The sequence below is a fragment of the Podarcis cretensis genome (genome assembly GCF_951804945.1).
Source record: "Podarcis cretensis genome assembly, chromosome: 4".
Taxonomy (NCBI): Eukaryota; Metazoa; Chordata; class Lepidosauria; order Squamata; family Lacertidae; genus Podarcis; species Podarcis cretensis.
In genome coordinates this window covers 81,858,338-81,881,019 of record NC_137173.1, presented here as the reverse complement: position 1 = coordinate 81,881,019, position 22,682 = coordinate 81,858,338, and the positions used below count along the sequence as shown (strand labels likewise).

At 43.1% G+C, this 22,682-nt stretch overlaps 1 protein-coding gene across 2 annotated transcripts in view; it reads right to left on the bottom strand.

Moving 5' to 3' along the window:
• Nucleotides 1–22,682, bottom strand: part of CARS2 (cysteinyl-tRNA synthetase 2, mitochondrial) — a 36,323-nt gene that overhangs the window by 6,620 nt on the left and 7,021 nt on the right. For both annotated transcript variants that reach the window (XR_013837856.1, XM_079972726.1), the window contains exons 6-14: nt 22,545–22,628; nt 21,690–21,819; nt 18,764–18,897; nt 15,009–15,073; nt 11,518–11,584; nt 11,023–11,161; nt 6,458–6,581; nt 1,986–2,084; nt 675–935 (exon numbers count right to left, since the gene is read on the bottom strand). Coding sequence is in view for 1 of the 2 variants with exons in the window: in XM_079972726.1 (XP_079828852.1) it covers nt 675–935; nt 1,986–2,084; nt 6,458–6,581; nt 11,023–11,161; nt 11,518–11,584; nt 15,009–15,073; nt 18,764–18,897; nt 21,690–21,819; nt 22,545–22,628 (1,103 nt within the window). In the remaining variant the exon portion in view is untranslated. The remainder of the gene's footprint in view (nt 1–674; nt 936–1,985; nt 2,085–6,457; nt 6,582–11,022; nt 11,162–11,517; nt 11,585–15,008; nt 15,074–18,763; nt 18,898–21,689; nt 21,820–22,544; nt 22,629–22,682) is intronic.

Here is a 22,682-nt window from a genome sequence, read left to right as displayed (position 1 = left end):
TTTCAATGGGACTTTTGGCCCCCAGTCTGCTTTCGCTGAATTGCAACCCAGGTTGCTTTTGCCATCATCACAGCTCCTTCACAGAAACCCAACTTACTATTTGGATCCGAGAAGCCCATTTTATTATGAGTAAGTTGGGTTTCTGCGAAGAACAGAGCACTTTTGCACATTTATTTGCTCTTCTAAAATCTACACACGCACACCCAACATAGTCCTTGCATGGCAGGTAAGAAAAACACAGCTAGTACCTATGGGGCAAGTAAACTTTGTGGAGCACTTTTTCCCAAAGCCAGCATCACTCCTCTGCCTTCACAATGCAACTACAGGAGTGCTTGAATATTTTAAAATTTCCCAAGGGCTCTTTACAACAAAAGAGGCTCCTCAACGCTCAACAGTTTTTTCTACTGAGAACTGCAAAGGCAGAAGACAGGGCAGTAATAAGGTCTTGCTGGCTTCAGCCAAACGTGACGACCATTCAAGTTTAAATCTACTGTTGCTCCTACTGTATTTTAACCATTTAGGGTGCAAGGGGGAAAGCTGCCTGTTCCAGAGGGCGGGGGGAGTGGGAAGAAGGGAGAAAAGATCACAATAAATCCCTATTCCTAAAACAACCCACAGAGGAGATATGCCAGAAATGTTCAGGCAGGAGGAATTGAGCAGAGAAAGAGGCAAACCTTTATGTTGATGCCGTATATGGCTAGATCTCGACGCAGGCTGTCACACGCTTGCAAGAGGGGCGCTCGGTCCTTCAACAGTTGCTGCCTTTCGGTTTTCTTTTGCAGCCGGGCTTCTTTCGACAGAGGGGCACCATCTGCGGACACGCCCCCCGCAGCCTCGGGTGCAGCAAGAGCAAAACTGCGCACTTTGGTTCGGAAGCTCACCAGTTCATCTATCACGCTGGAGAGCATGGCCGAATGTTCGTTTTCTGGAGCTACCTATAAATCAAAAACACGAATTCAATCCCAACATGCAATACACTTAACACAGGAAGCCAGCTATGTGCGGCATGTCCAGAACGGCACCAGGAATACCCAGACATGTAATTTAACTGCATACATTAAAAATAAGTTTTTAAATAAGATACAAACTGGGCTGTATTATGCCTGTTTTGATTGCCATTTCTAAACAAATACATTATTCTCGATTAAGGGGTATATATATCTTGTTAAAAAGTAAAACGAAACAGTGAAGGCCCTCTTCAAATGTAACAAAAAATCCTACAAGGAAAGCACCTAGTGCAGAACTTGCATCTAAGCCAGGATGGCAGGTGATTTGTACGGGTGTGTATTTCACCCTATAGACCAGGGTTTCCCCAACTTTGGTTTCCAGCTGTTCTCTGACTATAATTCCCATAATCCCTGACCACTGGTCCTGATAGGTAGTGATGATTTTATTTAAATGAATGTTTTTACTTCCCCCTCCAAAAAACACACACACCAAGTAAAATAAGGTAAAACAAAGCACAATCACATTGCAGTAACTAAAACCAAATGGACACCAGGTGCTTGTCAACACTCTTGCATCACAACTAAAATGAATACATTAAGCGATAGTTATCAGGACTTTCAGAAAAGGAAAATACATCCTATTTAGTGTTCCTCATTTTCAGCCTTATTGTTTTTGGTTTCTAAGCCAAAGACTAACACAGTGCTTTAGAATTGTATCAATCCAGATAGATTTCTGAGGATCAGGTAGGAGGACAATTTTAATTTTGATTTTTTTAAAAAGAAGTAGTCAAAAAAAACAACAAACTTGACTCTAAATCACCTAGGAACTGCCCTGTGTTAGGGTGAGTATCATATAAAAATTTATATGCACATAAATATGGAATCAGCTGGAAACATGTTTTTTCTGAAGGACAAGGGACCAGGCACACAGTTTGTCAGAAGCCTGGTTTTGTGACCCTACAACACCTAACTACAGCTCCTCAGAGTCCTCTTGAATCCGATGGGTCTTACTGTCAGGTAAGTGGGGTGCTTTCCTACCTGTCTTTCCAGAAGGGTGATCCCAGTTGTGTGAAGGAATTCCATGATGTAGGAGAGAATGGCTCCAAACACAACAGCGCTCCTAGGCGATCCACTTTCCTGATTTCAAAACACACAAAAGAGCTGATGTAACGATAACATCTCTCCACACACGGACAAAAGATGAAAGCGAACAATACTCTGCGGGAATCTATTTATCTGCTAGATTGCCTAAACCTCCTCCTTTCCAAGAGCGAAGACTTCTTAACCACAGTAACTAGCCATAGAGCAGAAGAAGAAGATTTTAGGAAAACAAAATGCCGCTGGTATGTAAGCCAGGCCGTACTTGTAAGGCCTAGGGGCAAAGTTCGGGACAGCAAGGCATTTCCTTGAAGCCACTCTCCTTCCTGCAGCTCTTGCTACAAGTTTTTTTAATGTACAAACCTCAGCGCCTAGGGCTTGCCAATCATATGGTCGGCGGTTCAAATCCCCGTGGGGGGGTTAGCTCCCATCGTTCGATCCCAGCTCCTGCCCACCTAGCAGTTTGAAAGCACCCCTAAGTGCAAGTAGATAAATAGGTACCGCTTTATAGCGGGAAGGTAAACGGCGTTTCCGTGTGCTGCGCTGGTGCTGGCTCGCCAGAGCAGCTTCGTCACGCTGGCCACGTGACCCGTGGGGCATACCGGGACCCTGATAGCCCCTTCCAACTGTACAATTCTGTGATTCCATCCAGTATTTTACATCTACATCTTTTGCCAAATTATGAGGTCATGGTTGTCATTAACAAAGAAAGCTACATTATCAGACTGTGTGCACATGTGTATATTATAAATAGGGCTGACTGTGTTCCATTATTCTGCAATGGAGGCATAGGGAGCCCAGAGGGATAAATGTGGGGGTGAGGGAAGCCAGCACATGGAAGAACCAAGGGAGAAAGCCCCCTGCAAATGATCAGTGAAGAGATTTTGCAAGCGTGATCCGTTCTTTCTCTTATCCAGCACACTGGACGGCGAGAAAACAAGAGGGAAGACAGAAAAGAATTGTGTCCCTCATCACTGACCTTTGCTCCTCTAACTGACTATCCTTAAGGGAATGTAGCTTTTGACCCGTCCCAAAAAATGTTTTCCACCACATTATTTTTCCATCTCCGCCGTATCAAGCAGTTGGTCCCTTACCTTTCTTGCCCTGATCTGGCCACAGTGATCCATGCGATGGTCACCTCCAGGCTTGATTATTGTAACTCGCTCTATGCGGGGCTGCCCTTGAAGCTGACCCAGAAACTGCAGCAGGTGCAGAATGCTGCAATGAGGCTCCTTACGGGGTCCTTGCCGTGGGATCACATTCATCCAGTGATTTACAAACTGCACTGGCTCCCGGTGGAGTACAGGGTGAGGTTTAAGGTGCTGGTTTTGACCTTTAAAGCCGTATGCGGCCTAGGACCCTCATACCTATGGGACCACCTCTCCTGGTATGCCCCGTGGATGACCTTAAGGTCCACAAATCACAACAGGTCCCAAGTCGCAAGGTGCTTAGATTGGTCTCAACTAGGGCCAGGGCCTTTTTAGTACTGGCCCCGAGAGACTAGGGCCCTGCGGGATTTGACATCTTTCCGCAGGGCCTGAATGACAGAGCTGTTCCGCCTGGCCTTTGGTTTGGACTCAGTCTGACCCTTATGTTTCCTTCCCCTTATAGTTTTGATCTATGGGCTGCAATTAAAATGAGGCTGCATTTTAAATTGTATTTTAACCCGTATTTTAATAAATTGGTGTTTTTTGTGTGTGTGTTCCCCTCCCCCATTACGTTTTTATTGTAATTCTACTGGTGTTAGCCGCCCTGAGCCTGGCTCTGGCTGGGGAGGGCAGGGTATAAATAAAAAAATTATTATTATTATTATTATTATTATTATTATTATTATTATTATTATTCTGCAGTTCTGTGCAACGGCACTAACGCTGGGTTCAACATCTAGCATTGCCAAACTCAGCTCTCCATCTAAGTGCTCCACACACATTTCTAGCTCTTACTGTTGAAAAGGCCATGCACAAAACAGTGTGAAAGCCATACCTATTGAAACCACAGAAATTCAAGAGCATTTGAAGACTCCTATTTCGTTCAGCAGACAAACAGGGCTTCCCAGCTTTAGTCATCCATCGTCTTGAGCAGTCAAAACACTAGTTTGTACACATTTGCACAATTTATACAGGTTACAGAGGCCAGCTTTTCTCATTGCAAAGCCTGGCTAACCATAGTGAAGGATTTTTGTATTTTCAATGTTTGTGTGGTGAGTGGGGAGGATAAAATATCTGCAGAGTTTTACGATACAGCCTTGGTTACATAACAGATCTCGGGCAAGTCAAGATTTGGAGGGAAGCAACTTCGCCTTAGCGAATATCATAATTCCAAGAAATCAATTTAACAAGGGGCAAAACATTAGGAAATAATAATAATGTCACAGATGATGGATTGCATGCAGATATTCACTGAGCTAGAATCTATACTGCCAAGATTCAATAGTTAAAAACAAAGCAAAACCAAAACATTGTGTTCTTTTGTTAACAGTTAACCGTGTGTGTGTTTGTGTGCTGTACGTAGATAAAACTTTGCTAATGCAATCAGATGGCTCACTAAAGTGGCTTACAGAAAAGGCACTTTAAAAACAGTAAACATGGAACTACTGTGGTACCTCGGGTTACGTACTTGATTCGTTCTGGAGGTCCGTTCTTAACCTGAAGCACCACTTTAGCTAATGGGGCCTCTTGCTGCCATCGTGTCACCACTGCACAATTTCTGTTCTCATCCTGAAGCAAAGTTGTTAACCCGAGGTACTATTTCTGGGTTAGCAGAGTCTGTAACCTGAAGTGTCTGTAACCCGAGGTACCACTGTAAAGAGTTCAGTGCTCCAGAAGTAGCGGCCATTTAGGACTTTACCCATTAGACTCAAAATGAGAAGGGTACCAAGCAAGTAGGAAGCAGGCAGTTTCTCCCAAACACACACACACACACACACACACACACACACACACACACACACGGATTTCAACATTTTGCCTTGGGCAGAGTATTCAACACTCCCTGAATATCTGGTGCCATTTAATAACTAACTCACCAATACTAGACATTAATGGGCATGAAGATAGGCTTAAAAGTAGACCGACCAAAAAACATTTGCTCGTAATTTCTTCCACGATTAGGCCCCAAAGCAGGGCAGCATTTCTGCCTATTCACGGTTGCCTTCCCAACACAGTACATAAATCCCCAATCTTCCTATGGCCTCTGTGGCAATTACATGCCATTCTGGAGGAAAACTTGGGGGGGGGGGTAAATATAATCCTAGCGCCATACTAACAGTGGTCACTGTGCATCATCATCTTGCCCCCATATATTAGCAACGTGTTGCTCTGTCTGTAAGCAAACCAACAGGGATGAGCTGTCTATGGTGGCTTGGAGCCAGACTCATCCTGGTTCTCCTGCAGCAAAGCCCACCACTAGTGACCAACAAGAGCAAGTCGTCTTCCTGGGGGTGAGGACAACTCTGACTTCCAAGTTCAGGATCACTCTGCTCCACCTGGATGCTATGTCTGTCACGCTACCACCAGTGCTATTTTTCTAGAAAAAGAGGTGCCGGAACTCACCATGAATACCTGCCTTGTTCTCTTATAATGGAAATGGCACCCACCTGAGAGGTGCCAGAAATGAGTTCCGGCAAGTTCCAGGTGGAAGAAAGCCCTGGTGCTAGTCAGTTCACACCTGAAAATCTCTACCGCTACAACTGTGCTGGAAGCTATTTTTCTTTTAAATTTGCAACAAGCCAACATTTGGGCAAGAAAAGGGGAAAGAACAGAATAAACTCAGGAAAACAACAGTTTCTATGAAAGATTACCTGGGTACTCCTCCGTGTCTCTCTCTCTCTCTCTCTCTCTCATATAAATACAGTCATACCCTGGAAGTCGAACAGAATCCGTTCCCGAAGTCTATTCAACTTCCAAAACGTTCAAAAAACAAACCACGGCTTCTGATTGGCTGCAGGAAGCTCCTGCAGCCAATTGGAAGACACGGAAGCCCCGTCAGACATTTAGCTTCCAAAAATAGTTCACAAAGCAAAACAGTCACTTCCGGGTTTGCAATGTTCGGGAGCCAAAACGTTCAGGAACTAAGCTGTTCGAAAACCAAGGTACAACTGTAAATACATAACTAAACGGTGTGATTAGTGAAGAAAAAAGGCTCATGTAAAAGTTCTTCAGCTGCCTAAGAATACCAAGTAGCAAGAAGGAAATAAAACTTTTGGTGCTCTGAAACACAGCAAAAGAGGTTTGATTCTAGAAATGCAGTTTGTATAAATGCCTGTCTTGGGATGTGGCAGAGGGTGGGGGAGAGAATCATTTGTCTTTATTTTTCCTTGCAGGTTTCGCCTAGGAAAATAATAAAACCAACCTGTCAGTACAGAACCGTTTAGACAATGGTCGGTTTCTGATCTTCGTCTCCTAACAGGTTACCTTAGTGACGGCCTTCAGCTGCCTGTTGCCATGGTGAATGAGGTCCATAATTGCACCAATAGCCCTGGGGGTGTCAAAGTCATCGGCACACGCAGACTTCACCGCTGCTTTGGTGTTGGCTAGCCTTGGAGAAGGAGGAGAAAAAATTAAGACAACAGAAGTGTTGTTGTTTTTTTAGAAAAGCCCCAGACATAAACCGACCGGCTAGTTAAAATGCACTTTTGGCAGGATGTATCCCAGGTTAAGTAGTTTGACCAACAATTTCATCAGGAGGCGGCTAAGTTCCTGCTCCAACTTTTGCATGGGGAGCAAAAGTGCTTCACACAAGCTGGATCAAGTGCCATTTGGTAAATCACTATTAAAGGAGGACGGATACTTCTCTTAAAACAAAAGGGACAAATGAATGGGAGATTACAAGACTTCCTGCTGCCTGTTACCTCTCTGCAGCCCATTTTCCAGGCACACTGTACGTGCGTTTAGGGCAAATAAAGGTTCTGGAACTAGCAAAACTGATGGATATAATAAGGAGAAAATCCAAAACTATGGTTATGAAGCAATGGGGGTTCTTAAATGATTATTTACAAAACCAGGGCTGGACTACAAAAATCTGGTTGTGTTTAGAATAATCTTGTGCGTAATATAAAAAATACAAAGTGAGACATTAAAGAAATCCAAAGGGAAAATATGAAGAACAGAGGATCTGACGAACGGATTATTAAAAACGCATGAGGCAAACGGTGGAAGTCTTAAAAAAACAACAAAAAACTTTATTTAAGGTAGATAAGGACAAGATGAAATTATACAATTGAATATAAATATAGATGGGAAACGGGTATGTATAGTGAATACTTATCTACTTTAAAAAAATTTCACCTATGATCTTTTTCTTTTACTTCTTTCTTTTTTCTTTGTTCTTTTTTTCTTTTTTCTGATATCTTATCTTTCATTTCACTCCTTTATTGTGAATAGCATTTTACAGAGGTATAAATAACTGTAAATATGAAAAGAGACAAAGTATTCTCTAATTTGTTTCCTTGGTTATATGTATTTTCTTTTCCTTTTGTATTTTCTTTTGTTGTAAATATGTATGTTTTCTAATTTGTACTTAATAAAAATTATTATTATTATTATTATTATTATTATTATTATTATTATTTTAAAAAGGACAGATAAAGGTTCTGAAAATGTTTCTGCAGCCATCACGTCTAGTGGTGGACCTGAAATCTGCCAATTCTATACCAAAGGTGTGCAACAACAGGGAAGAAAAATCTGAATGGCTACAGCTGTCACCAACCAATGGCAGGGGCTTGCTGGGCAATATTCTGCCACGTAACTGATGCTCTATGAAAAGACTGTGGAAGCCCCCTTGAACAAACTCCCTTCTGCTAATCATTGTTACGTTTTCACTGCATTCTTTGAGTGGAGAACGTTGGCATTAATATGTGGGTGTTCAGAGTTCCAAATGATATTTGTGAATGTATAGTTTTTTACGTACACTAACATTCTAGTCATTTTAAGACAGCCATCCCTGGACTCCGGTTTGCTGCGAGGGGAGAAGGCAGCCGGTGCCACTATTGCAGCAACCCAGCGGCTGCTTTTGGGAGTTTTGGGGTAGTTCGAAGGCAACAAGCACCCCAAAGAAAGTCCTGGGGACGGTCAGGACATTACAGGGTCCTGCAGTGAACCACAGCAAGCTCCCAACAGGCCCACTCAGTTCCATTAGGAGCTGGGCCTTCCCGGCGGTCGAGCCGCAGTTGCACTCCAGCAGCAAGCTGCCTCATTATTCCTGGTTTGAGACACCTGGCTTGAGAGCAGTACATGTGAAAAGGATCTAGGAGTCTTGGTTGACCACAAACTTGACATGAGCCAACAGTGTGACGCGGCAGCTAAAAAAGCCAATGCAACTCTGGGCTGCATCAATAGGAGTATAGCATCTAGATCAAGGGAAGTAATAGTGCCACTGTATTCTGCTCTGGTCAGACCTCACCTGGAGTACTGTGTCCAGTTCTGGGCACCACAGTTCAAGAAGGACACTGACAAACTGGAACGTGTCCAGAGGAGGGCAACCAAAATGGTCAAAGGCCTGGAAACGATGCCTTATGAGGAACGGCTAAGGGAGCTGGGCATGTTTAGCCTGGAGAAGAGGAGGTTAAGGGGTGATATGATAGCCATGTTCAAATATATAAAAGGATGTCACATAGAAGAGGGAGAAAGGTTGTTTTCTGCTGCTCCAGAGAAGCGGACACGGAGCAATGGTTCCAAACTACAAGAAAGAAGATTCCACCTAAACATTAGGAAGAACTTCCTGACAGTAAGAGCTGTTCAACAGTGGAATTTGCTGCCAAGGAGTGTGGTGGAGTCTCCTTCTTTGGAGGTCTTTAAGCAGAGGCTTGACAACTAAATGTCAGGAGTGCTCTGATGGTGTTTCCTGCTTGGCAGGGGGTTGGACTCGATGGCCCTTGTGTTCTCTTCCAAATCTATGATTCTATGATTCCTCTCTTAGGAATTTGGCCAACATGCATGTCTTTGGTATGGGAAAGCTAAAATCTGTAAGAGTTTTATGAACCACATTCTCAGGAAGAATTTGTAGAGAGTCTGGGAGAAATATAAAAATCTGCTAGAAAGGAAAACACACCTTTATGGTAATCACCCATCGGAGCAATTACAATTAAGAGAGTTAATATGGATAGACAATGGGAATTGCTGGACTTTGCAGAACCCAGACTGAAACCTACGGAGAAGTTAAGGAGCCATGTTACGGATTGGTTACAATACCACCAGATATATGAAACGTTTAAAGTAGATTTTTTTTATAAAAAAAAAGGGTTTTCGGACCAAAGCTCACAATTTGAAAAAGAATGGTTGCAAAATAAGGATAAACATTTGTTTAAAATGTATAATTTCTTATTAGAATGGAAAACAAATGACAAGCTAGTTACAGCATCAATGACGCACGGGGCAACAGATATAGGACACAATATAGACCTAAACCTCTGAGAGAAACTTTGGAAAAAAGATCTGAAATTTCCTGCGTGTTATTCTCTGAAAGTGAACTATTTAAAAATAATCCATAGATGGTACCTAACTCCCAGTAGGTTGGCTAAGAAGTATAAAGCAGAATCAGCTATGTGTTGGAAATGTAAAGAAGTAGAAGGAACCTTTTTCCATGTGTGGTGGACATGCAGAAAAGTGAAGTAATATTGGGGAAAGAATTATAACAGGCATAGGCAAACTCGGCCCCTCCAGATGTTTTGGGACCACAACTCTCATCATCCCTAGCTTACAGGACCAGTGGTCAGGGATGATGGGAAATGCAGTCTTAAAACATCTGGAGGGCCAAGTTTACCTATGCCTGAATTATAATGAGCTGAAAAAAATGTTTAAATTTACCTTCCCAAAAAAACCAGTCCTTTTTGTTGGGAATAACCCAGACACAAATTCCCAGGTCCCGGAAAAGTTTATTTATGTATGCAACAACAGCGGCCCGTGTTTTGTTGGCCCAGAAATGGAAAGTGAGTGAGGTCCCTTGTAAAAGAGGATTGGCAACTTAAGATGTTACAATACGCAGAACTTGCAGGTTTAACCCACAGAATAAGAGAGCAAGAAGAACGTATATTTAGCGAAGAGTGGAAAATATTTATTGAATATATGGAAAATAATTGTACACAGCTCAAAATGCTGGTGGCATTAAAATAAATTCAATGGAAGGAGAAGAAGGGAAGTCATTGGATGTTTCAAAGTTTGAATTTTTTTAAAAATTGATATGTAGAAAAATGAAAACTCCCTCTCTCTATATATACATATATATGTATCTCTATAAAGACAGCCATACCTGCGGCTGTATCATTGGATCCCACCAAAACTGAGAATAAAGCTCGGTTAATACTTCTAATCTCCACAAACATGGCTACTGCAAGTGGCCAGAGTAGAAATGCAATTCCTAGCATCCAATTCATTAAATTTTGGAAGACATTAGCATTATTGAAGATAATATACGGTATTAAACATGGGGAAGGAAGATCTATAAATCTGTTTCTTGAGGAATAGGAAAGATTTATGTGTTATTGGAAAAGAAATTACGAAGCGTCAGAAGCTGGTGTTCAGAGAATATGGCTCTTTTCACTAATACAACTGAATAGATTTTGATTCATGACCATATAATCAATCAATAGAAGAGATATGCGACAGCCTTGCGTTGTGCCTGGACTCTCTTTAAAACTATTAAAAGAGAAAAGTGAACAGGGTATGCTAATTAATCAAAGCAAAGACAACTCAAGGAAGGCTAAACTACAAAATAGAAGGGGTCAAAATACACACACAGCCGGGAGGAAAAAACAATACTGTACTCTGGAAGCAAAAAAACCCTAACATGCCGGGAACAGGATGAGTTAAAACCTCTTTCTCTGATGTGCTTGTCATTTTTACTTTCAGGGATTATTTTCTCACTTCGTTTATAGGGAAAGCATATAAAGGCACTTGTTGCGTACCAGCTGAAATGGTAACTTCTCAGGATTTTATCACATACCAGGCCAATAACACACAACACAACAGGCCTTCACACTCACCTCTCCCACAGTAGATCTTCTCTAACGGCTTCACACAAAAGTTGTCCTTTCATGTAGGCATGTGTACTGCTCACAAAAGAACAGATTGTCTGAAGAATGTTCTTTGCATCATTCATGCTGTCATCACTGTATTCAACAGCTAGGAAAATAAATTCAGCTTTATGTTGTTCCGTCAAAGCATCAGCATTATTATATAAACAGAGAACAATGGTTATGCTACTATTAAAAACTATTAATCTCACGTGGCTCAGGTGTGGGAATGGATTTAATGGCCCCCTCACTCTTCCACCCACCAGTCAACACAGGGCTACATCTGAAAATTGATTTGACGTTCAAGAGTACAGACAAAAAAAAAACCCTCACGCCCCAAAATCATAGCACTCTCAAAAAAAAGTCCCCAACCCAAAAGATATGCCTTATAAATGTGCACACAAAGCATATACGTAATTATGACTTTATGGATAGTCCATCTCTACTCAAAGGAGTTTTCCTTACATGATCTGTATCCACTCCGTAAGCAAAACATCCTAAACTGATCAGGTGAGAACTTCTTCAGGAAATCCTAAAGACAAAGTGAAAAAGAAATACAAATTAAGCTCTAGCTCTCCTTATAACTAACAGCTTTAAGAGGGTCATAAAGGACATTGCCAGTCATGGAAAATAGTCTCCATGACAGAATCCGACACGCTGCAAAATCCCAGATTGCATGTAGGGGTCAGAGTGTTGGGCTAGGACTTAGAAGACCACAGCATCTCAGGCTGACCTACCTTGCAGAGTTGTGAGGATAAAATGAGGAGGAAGCAGGCCACCTTCAGCAACTTTGAGGAAAGGTGTGATAGAAAGGAAATCATCATCATTCAGCCTTCAATACTCACATGAATTAAATTTTTGCGTACAGGGCTGGGATTGCACGTTTGGGACAGACCTTCCAGTTTACAACAGGAAGACCTTCGTTAACAAACACAATCCCAAGTCCTTCCACGCACCTCAAAGCTCCCGACCCTCTGCTATTATATACCTCATAAAGAGGATTATATCAAGGCAGATAGCAATCCCTGCTTCCATGAGCACCGATTGCAGCAGAATCTGACAAGGAATTTTGAGTTTTCATTTAAAGTGGGGAAACCCAAGCTTCTAGTTCTCACTGCTGCAGAAATGTCAGAATGCACAGAAACACAGGGCTGCAAATGGGCCCCATGTCCAGGGATGGAATTTAGGCACCTGCATGAACTACAGTCACTTCCTTCTGGCTATGTAGCTCCTAGTTACTGCCTGCTAGTTACTGGGACGCAGGTGGCGCTGTGGGTTAAAGCCTCAGCGCCTAGGACTTGCCGATCGAAAGGTCGGCGGTTCGAATCCCTGCGGCGGGGTGCGCTCCCGCTGCTCGGTCCCAGCGCCTGCCAACCTAGCAGTTCGAAAGCACCTCCAGGTGCAAGTAGATAAATAGGGACCGCTTACCAGCGGGAAGGTAAACGGCGTTTCCGTGTGCGGCTCTGGCTCTGGCTCTGGCCAGAGCAGCGATGTCACGCTGGCCACGTGACCCGGAAGTGTCTCCGGACAGCGCTGGCCCCTGGCCTCTTAAGTGAGATGGGCGCACAACCCCAGAGTCTGTCAAGACTGGCCCGTACGGGCAGGGGTACCTTTACCTTTTTTACTGCCTGCTAAACTTCCTCCTAGTACCCATTAGTATTTCACAAAATTAAAAATGTAACCCAAATTTTACAAAAACACAAAGAGCAGGTTCAGAATAAAGTGAATTTTGTGTGTGTATCTAAACACATGACATGTACCTGCATCATTTTACAGTCTGAGTGAAATATCTGAATTTGGCTTCCTAGGTATAAGAAATGCAGATACTCTCACCGCTCAATATTAGAAGCACTATTTTTATGTCCTGTCTTCTAAGCAGGACACAGAACAATATAATAAACTGTTAGCAACTTAAACTAAACTCGGGGCGAGAGTATCAGGAAGGAAGACTCAAAAGAACAAGCACAGCTTGACAGACACTATTCAACTTGAGTCCAGAAAGAGAGGGAAACGACGCCTGACTAGTCCTTTGGAATCTGTTCATTCCTAAATGTGAAGGGAGACAAAAGGAAAGCAGTCAATCCTGCAGATTTTCAGGGGGGATTTTTCCACATGAGAGTTTTCTCATGAATAAACAAGAGGAAGTCTGGGTCAGTGGACTGAAACTCACCTTAAGGAGTTTATTTTTTTCTTTAAGATGAGTGAAGAAAAATTACCCATCAATTACTATGCCAACTAGCCCATCCAAAAGATTCCCCCAGTTACAATATACAACTGATTTGCGAAGGACGTGCAAAAAAATCCACAGGCAAACAAAATGTCGCCTTTGCGTTCCAAAAAAATTATCACGATGTCCTCTTCCCAACAACATGCAGGCATTTTTAAAGCTAGCATGGTGGACAAGATGCTAGCCTTGGGCCATGCTGGCTGAGGCTGAAGGAGCTGATGTCCAACTACATCTGGAAAACTATGCATTTTCTCACCTCTGCTTTACACTTCCTACTGCTTGTTTACTCAAGACAGCAGGCCTGTTATGTTTAGTGAAGCTTACTACCAGGTAAGCTTGCAGCCTTGGGCTGCTATCCTGAACACAGTTGGGCTCATTGCATTGGATGGCGCTACACTGGACCTCAAAAATGTTGCGAGGACAAAATAAGGGAAAACGATGGCCTCCTCTGAGCAAGAGCTGGATATAAATGTTGTTAGACTCAACTCCCACCAGGCCCAGAATCCCATGGTCCAACAACTAGGGCCCAATGATCCTCACCAATCCCTGTAACAAGTAACACTACATTTTAAAAAGCCTGTTAAACAGAACGTTTTGATGTGGTGTGAAGAATCATGGATACTGTAGAATAACCTCAAGGAGGTCCCCAAGGATTCCTTGGAGGATGAGTGCAATACAACTACAATAGATATACAGAGCCGTGTTCTCTTTGATACCTGTTTAATCCTCCGCCATCTCTGCTTAGACATAAATTCATGAATCAAAGGAAAAGGTAAAGGACCCCTGGACAGTTAAGTCCAGTCAAAGGCGACTATGGGGTTGTGGCACTCATCTTGCTTTTAGGCCGAGGGAGCTGGCGTTCGTCCATAGACACCTTTCCAGATCATGTGGCCAGCATGACTAAACCACTTCTGGCGCAATGGAACACCTGACGGAAACCAGAGCGCATGGAAACGCCGTTTACCTTCCCATGCTTTCGAACTGCAAGGTTGGCAGGAGCTGGGACAGAGCAACGGGAGCTCACTCCATCGCTGGGATTCGAACTGCCAACCTTCTGATCGGCAAGCTCAAGAGGCTCAGTGGTTTAGACCACAACGCCACCTTTGTCCCTCTCATGAACCAATGAAGCTAAAGCAAGTGCAGAGTCAGAAGTAGAGCTGGGCAATGTCCAGAGCTGCTTTGAATTTCATATCATGATACTGTTTTCATAATTTTTGACTTGGCAATAGTGTGTGTGTGTGTGTGCGCGCGTGCGCTATGCAAAATTCACAATGCGGGGAAAACTGTGAAGGCAGCCAATGTCTCTACATAACTCCATCCTCATTTCAGACATCCTAATATCATAATGCTTAGCTGGTGATATATCATGATGATGAAAACCAGATATGGCCCAGCCCTAGTTAGAAGATGGGAATGCTCTTCTGTACTGAGCCTGCAATCCTAAATACACTTGCCTGGGACCAAGTCCTCTTGAATGCTATAGGACTTGTGCCCAAGTAGACATGCCCAGGGTGGCACAGGTAATCTCGAATATGAGCTGGGCCAGGCCTCAAGCATTCCTCCATCCCACCCTCTGATCTTAAGAGCTCCTTCTTCAAGTTTCTTCCTGTACAGGCCAAATCCACTGAGAAGAGCTTGATTTAAAAAGAAAACCAAAAAACACATTCCCGGTGGTGGCAACTGTTCAGAGGATTCAAGTTAAATGGAAGTGTGTGCCAGTTTACAATACCTTAATGGTAATGTAGTTTTTCAGTGATTTTGACATTTTCTCACTCCCTTTAACATGCAGGTGTCCTGGAACGACAAAAGCAAGATGACTTTGCTTTATTTTCTGAGCAGAGTTTTTTTAAAAAAGACAAAAACAAGGTTAAATTATTTTTCAGAATAGCAGGAGCTAAAAACAGTAGACCAGAGTCTATTTCACTCAGTTTGTTTTTCTATATTAAGGAACAGAGAGGAACAAGAATTTTTAAAATATTAAAAACAGTGCTGCTATTTCTGTAACTGATTTGGTCATGTGCCTTGTAACTGCTTTAGGTTTAAATAGTTTGCATATTAATGTAGGGTTTTCCAGATATTGAAGCAAGCAGGGTGTAATATTCAACTAAGTAAGCCCATTACCATTACTCAGTGCTAGGAGGAAAGGCCAATATTTTCATTTTCGTTCCCTATTACAGTAACTAAAATATTCCCAAACACAACTAGCCCTTTAATTTGCAGCACCACAGATCAAAATCGCCCACCCCCAGGAAATTCTTCAACTAAAAAATTAAGGAACAATCCCAGGGCCCTATCCCAACAGAAACAAATGGACTGAGACATATGGGCTTTGTTTCATTTGCATGGGGCATTCATAAAACTGGGCCCAATTTTATGGAACCTCCTTCCAGCTGAGGTAACACAGTCCACCCACCCCTGACCCCAAAACCTACCGAAGACTTTTAATCCAGCAGGCATTGTAACTTAAGCTTGATTTAATAGTTTTAACCAATTTTCACCTGTTCGGTATTATATTTTCTGTATACCACGTAGGGACTATTGTAACCAAGTGGTTTATACCATATTTTTCGCTCCACAGGACGCACTTTTCCCCTCTTAAAATCTAAGGGGGAAAGTCTGTGCATCCTATGGAGTGAATGCAGGGGGGAGACAGGCAGGAAAAGCCCCCAAGAGCCGCACACAAGTTTCACGCGGCTCTTGCGGGCTTTTCCCCAGGAGGGAGAAGGGACTGACGCAGCCAGTCAGTCCCTTCTCCCTCCTCGTAGAAAAGCCCACAGGAGCCGTGCGCTCCTTAAAGGGTGCTCGGCTCCTGTGGGCTTTTGCAGGAGGTGGGGGAATTGCCATAGCTGCGCGCAGCCTCTCCAGCCGGGAGAGGCTGCGCAAGGCTAAAGAAGCAAAGGCAGCGAGCGCAATCCATCCCGCTCACTGCCTTGGTTTCTTTAGCCACGCTTCTTTAGCCACGCTGGAGAGGTTTAGCTCCTGGCTGGAGAGGTTGCGCAGCTATGGCAGAAGCCAAGACAGCCAGCGGGATGGATCCTGCTCGCTGTCTTGGCTTCTTTTTTTCTTGATTTCCCCCTCTAAAAACTAGGTGCATCTTGTGGCCCGGTGCGTCCTATAGAGCGAAAAATACGGTAAGCTGTTCAAACAAATCAATAATATTATATAAGCAAAGTGCCACTTTCAAGCCCAAGATGGCTTCCAAGGACCATTTTACCTCATTCTTTTCTGAGAAAAGGCAGAAACAGAAGGAAACCCTATCCATGGACAATACTTTGCAACAACCGCACAGCATGACTCCACTGGGACCTGTATGTGGCAGGAAGTCGCGAATGACCACAGCACCACAGCATGTGTGCGGGCATCGTGTGTGACAATCTGCACATGGCTTTCACACAATTTCTACATAGAAGTGTGCTAGAAACATATACTGTGTGAAGTGATTCTTAGGTTTTGTTGTGCACCATTGTACTGTTAAACAAACACACACACACACACACACAGACACACAAGAGAGAGAGGGAGAGAGAGTTGTGCATTTTCTCCATCAGCTCCTTCTACAAATATTTCAAGAGAGGCAAGCAGTCTTGAATAGAGTCCCATTAATGAGCTTGCCCAAACTCTACAATCTGTTAAGGAACACTGACAAGTTATTTTCTGAAACTCAATAATAATTGCCTATGAATAATTCACATTAAGTTATGGGAAGAAGAAGAAGAGGAAGAAATCAGTTAATGAATGCAACATGCTGGCTTTCACAATAGCACCACTGAAAGGTAGAGATAAGTAAATTAATCAGATACAGGTAATCTGAACACCCAAATAGCACTCTACATCATTCGAAGCATGCACGTGTAAGAAAGTAATTTTTAAAAGCAACGTCTTAAACATAATGGAGTGAATATCTCTAGTAGAAAAATTCAGAATCTTTCAGCATTTTGATTTACAATATTAAGTAGGCTGTTGCATCCTAAATATATATGCAGTGGTACTTCTAGTTATGAACTTAATTCATTCCAGAGATCTGTTCTTAACCTGAAACTGTTCTTAACTAGAGGCGTGCATTCGCTAATGGGGCCTCTTGCTGCCACTGCACCGCTGGCACATGATTTCTGTTCTCATCCTGGAGCCAAGTTCTCAACTCAAGGTAACTCTTCCAGGTTAGCGGAATTTGTAGCCTGACACGTTTGTAACCTGAGGAATATGTAACTCGAGGTACCACTGTATATATATTATAGGAACAGGGAAAACCATTAATCAGAAATAATGACTCAACTCTGCAAAAAAAGAGTAAAAATGGTTTGAACCAGGCTGACTGCTTGTTGAAATTTCACCATTTGGGTATTTATTTGTTTCATACTGTTACAAGAAAAGGTAGTACTGAGATACTTAAAAGAAGCTAAATCTGCCTCGCATCAACAGGCTTAAAATAAACCAATGCCTAAGACACATTCACAAATAAAGACACACATGAGGCAACTCTTTTTCAGGAGGGCTTGCCTTACTCTCGTCAATTCATGCGCACATTTTATGAGCACAACTATTCTCCTTACTTTTCCCACTCCAATAAGAGATGTGAAAATATCCCAGAATGCTCCTTCCTAATATCTGTGGTAGGACAAAGGCACCTTGGGCCCTGATCTGGTAACGTCCACATGAACAAGGGCAGGGACATGTAATTCCCCTTACGGAAGACACCATGCTCCCTCTCTCCCTTCCACACCCCTCAGAGGGTGAAATCAAATGTCACGTGCCCCACCCGAAGGCTGCTGAAGAGGAGAGCTTCACACAGGAGGGCACAACAGCCTCCATCTTGAAAACCACAAATGGAAAGAAGTCCACCTAAGATGACTTGTCCTCTTTCTTCTCCCCACCACCCACAGCTTCCAAAAGGGCTATCCAGAGGGTTGGGGAACTTTCCTGAGCAATGTGGGAAAGAGCATAGGGGGGCAGCACTGAAAAGGTGACCCAAAATCAGGCAGAGGAACTTGTAGCTCCATTCATACAAGGTTCCTCTTCAAGATTTTGGGTAAGTTCCCACAACCACCAACAGCTCACCTCCTATCCCACACTGTTCGCTTGGGTCCCCCAACTCCAAAGAGGCATTAATGGGACTATAGAGGGAGGTTCAAGGGTACCATTGAGAGGGTCTGTTGTTGCAGCTCCCCAATAGTGGAATCCTCTCCCCAGTGAAGTCAACACAGTGCCATCATTAACTTCTCTCTTTTTCCAGGCAGCTGGTGGCTGATGGTGATTTTGCTATTTCTTGATATTACTTTGCTGCTGAAGATCTGCTGTTGTTTTATTGGGTCTGTTCTATGGGTTATTGTATGCCTTTAATAATAATAATAATAATAATAATAATAATAATAATAATAATAATAATTTACTATTTGTACCAAAAGTTTATTATTGCAAGGATGATTTCATAGCAGAAAGCATTGCTTGGAAGCATGAGCAGCGCGTGGACCATATTCCCACACTTACCAGAGTGTAGAAAATAATTTCCCCATTGTTCACACTGATGATAAACTTCACACTGAGCAATTTCGTTTTCGTGATGAGGAAATGCAAGATCGATTCCACCAGTGTGGATATCCAAATGTCCTCCAAACACCAGACTACAACAAAAGCAATCAATGAGTGGGAGTTTGGGGGGGGGGAGGAGAAAAAAGACAGAGAAATACATTCCTGTTACAGTTCAGTAAAGAGAAGAATTGGGAGCCAGCTCTGGAATTTATTCAAACCACTGCATCTGCTTAAGTTTATCATACAAGGAATCATCTATATATAGGTTTTCTATTAGCCAAATGAAGTGTGTGTGTGTGTGTGTGTGTGTGTGTGTGTGTGTGATATTCTTTTTTTTTTTTCCAGAAGCGCTGAAAAAAAGCACTGTATTTGTGTTCAATCCACAGGGGCAGATCAATAATGGCACTTTACCAATCTGTTCCGTTCTCACTCCAAATAAGCAGAAAGATTTTTTAAAACATTACAAGGCAAAGCCAGTTTAAGAGGAGCACCTTGCAAAGTGTGTTTTTCCAGGATTCTAAGATTGATTTCAATCGGCCGTGGTGTTTTTTGCAGAATAAGAGCAACAGCAGCGAGTTTTTCCTCCTATGCAAGAAGTCGCATGCATCCCTGGGTATGCATCAGCAAATGTAATGTTTGAACAAGGCAACCACAGTTGCAACCAGCAGCAATTGTGCACAAGCGTTTCAATAAGGCAGAAGCAGATGCAACTGCAGCACAATAGTTCTGGATGTCGTCATTCATTATTGCCAAATTAACCAGCAAGCTGAGCTCCGTTAACAAAGTGTTTGGAGTTCCATACAGTACGAGGTGCCTGTTCTCTGCTCCCTTGCACACATATAAAGGGATGGCATTAAATTGAGCCACTTACTTGAATGCTGCAACAAAATAAATTTTTTTTCCTTCCAGTAGCACCTTAAAGACCAACTAAGTTAGTTCTTGGTATGAGCTTTCGTGTGCATGCACACTTCTTCAGATCTGAAGTATCTGAAGAAGTGTGTATCTGAAGTATCTGAAGAAGTATCTGAACTGAAGAAGAACTGAAGTATCTGAAGAAGTGTATCTGAAGAAGTGGTATCTGAAGAAGTGTGCATGCACACGAAAGCTCATACCAAGAACTAACTTAGTTGGTCTTTAAGGTGCTACTGGAAGGAAAAAAATTTTATTTTGTTTTGACTACGGCAGACCAACACGGCTACCTATCTGTAACTTGAATGCTGCAGTACTTCCATTTACCTCTAGATGGAAATGGCCTTACCCTTATTAAACACTGTAATCTCAGCCCCAAAGAGTTTAACTGAGACAGCAGAGGAACTGCAGCCTTAGTCCAGCTTCCAGATTGTCAAAGACTACCTATCTCCATTGTCTCTCAAGACAGACCGAGGACAACAACACTGATCATTATTTTATACTGCTTATAGATATTTTATTGACTAAGCGGTTTACAATTTGTTCTCAGTAAAGAAAATATATTCAGCCAAATGCTTCTTAAAACTTTGAGTGTTGAGGACTACTTGTTCCGGTCCCTTGTTTTTCATGAACTACATTAGAAGCTGTTTTTGAAATGGCTTCTGAGTTGAAGTGCTTTGGGGGCCCCAATCCAGCTGAACTGAACAGACAGCATGAAATGGAGAAGAGGGAAGCACTCCTAGGTCTACAAAGACTTGTCCTAGATTCCGAAGACATTTGCCTACCTGTCACCTAAAAATGATGTCACCTTGTGTGTTCCAAGTACAGATGCACAGACCGTAGGAGCTGCCATTTTGTTCGACATTCACCGCCATAAACTCCAGATAAGTCAAAGTTAGAAGAACCTGCTGGATCAGGCCAATGGCTCAGGATTGCTCAGTACAGTGGTGCCTCGCAAGACGAAAAGAATCCGTTCCGCGATTCTCTTCGTCTAGCGGTTTTTTCGTCTTGTGAAGCAAGCCCATTGACGGCTTAGCGGATTAGCGCTATTAGTGGTTTAGCGGCTTTTAGCGGCTTAGCGGCTTAGCGGATAAGCAGATAAGCGGCTTAGCGGCTTAGAAAAAGGGGGGGAAAGGATGGGGGAAACCTGCAGGAACTCGCAAGACATTTTCGTCTTGCGAAGCAAGCCCATAGGAAATTCGTTGTGCGAAGCATCTCCAAAACGGAAAACTCTTTCGTCTAGCGAGTTTTCCGTCTTGTGAGGCATTCATCTTGCGGGGCACCACTGTATCCTCCTCTCACAAGGACTAACCAGATTGCTTGCAGGAAGCCTTAAGTCTGCCAGCTTCTCTCTCGTTTCTACTCTGGCTTTGCAGACTGCCTAAAATAACATTGTACAGTCATACCTTGGGGTACAGACGCTTCAGGTTTTTTGGGTTGCGGACCGTCGAAACCTAGAAGTACCGGAATGGGTTACTTCTGGGTTTCGGTGGTCGTGCATGCGCAGAAGCACTAAATCACGCTTTGCGCATGCGCAGAAGCACCGAATCGCAATCCGTGCATGCGCAGATGCGGGTGGCGAACATGCATCCCGCACGGATCATGTTCTCAACCTGAACGTCCACTGTAAACCGCAGTTTAGGAATCACCGGCTTGGCTCCCCTGTAGGATCATTGCATCTCTTGTATTGGTGTGCTCTCCTGACTTGCCACGGCGCATCGAAGCAAGCGCAAGATGTGGGCTACAAAGGCATCAGATGTTACTGCCTTTAGTTTGCAGCCCTTCCACTCAGAAGAGCTGTCCTTAAAATGTGATTTCATTATTCGCTTTCTCCCTCAAACTGCAATTGCCATTAATTGTCACTTATTAAAAATTTAAACTGTTTTCAACAGAAACCCTCCGTGATTCACATGTCAATCGCTTTCTAATGCATGCTCATGAAAAAACAAAGACGAAGAAGTCCAGACCCGCTGACCTTGATATCGTTGAACACTCAATGTGCCAGCCAGGCCTTCCGTTCCCCCAGGGAGAACCCCAGCACGTCTCTTGAGGTTTGGCTGCCTTCCAAAGAGCGAAATCCTTCACGTTACGCTTATCGCTGTCAGCTGCCAATAACAAGGGGTGACGCATTAACAAAGATGCTCGGAATGAGTTAAGCGTGTAAAAGAGATCTCTGCTATATTCCGTAAGTTATCTGGACAGCTTCATATGTCTCACTAGCGGGTCTCAAGACCTGCCACTAGGCCTTAGGCCACTTTCAGTGCAATTATAAAGGCCAAATATTTGGGGAGCAGGGTCACCTGAGGGGAGCGGCACAAAATCACAGCAGGGGAATCAGAATCATAGAATTGTAGGAGTTGGAAGAGAACTCGAGGGTCGTCAAGTTCAACCCCTTGCAATGCAAGGAATCTCAACACATGGTCCTCCATCCAATTTAAAAACATACTGGACCCTGCTTAACTTTGCAAATGGGCTAGAAGTTTTGTGGCTGCACCACTAGGAGGGCATCTCTGTGGGAGCTGTCAGTTTTTGTTTTTAATAAAAATGGACACACATGGGTGCAGGGGTTGTCCAGAGCACCAGTGATGTACTTATGGAAGCAGTTAGAAATAACCTGTATAAATTAAATTTAAAACTGGGGGGTCCCACAAAAGACCCTTTAGGAGCCAGATGCAGCCCATGTGCTACAGCTTAGCACCCCTGGCTTACACAGAACCAAGTTAAAACAAAGCTACTAGCCTCCTTTCTATGTATTATATACTTTTTGCATAGAATACATACAAAGCCTCCGTAATTCATGCAGAAGCCAACACAGCTTTTGTTAACTTACCTGGTTCCTCTTGGCTGTCAGGGTAAACCTGTGTTAGCTTTCCATATCTGTCTCCCCTAGAACGGACATCAAAATATACATTACCTGTCGGAAATAAACAGTTTGGTCTTATTACAAAGATGGAAGCGATTAGGCCTA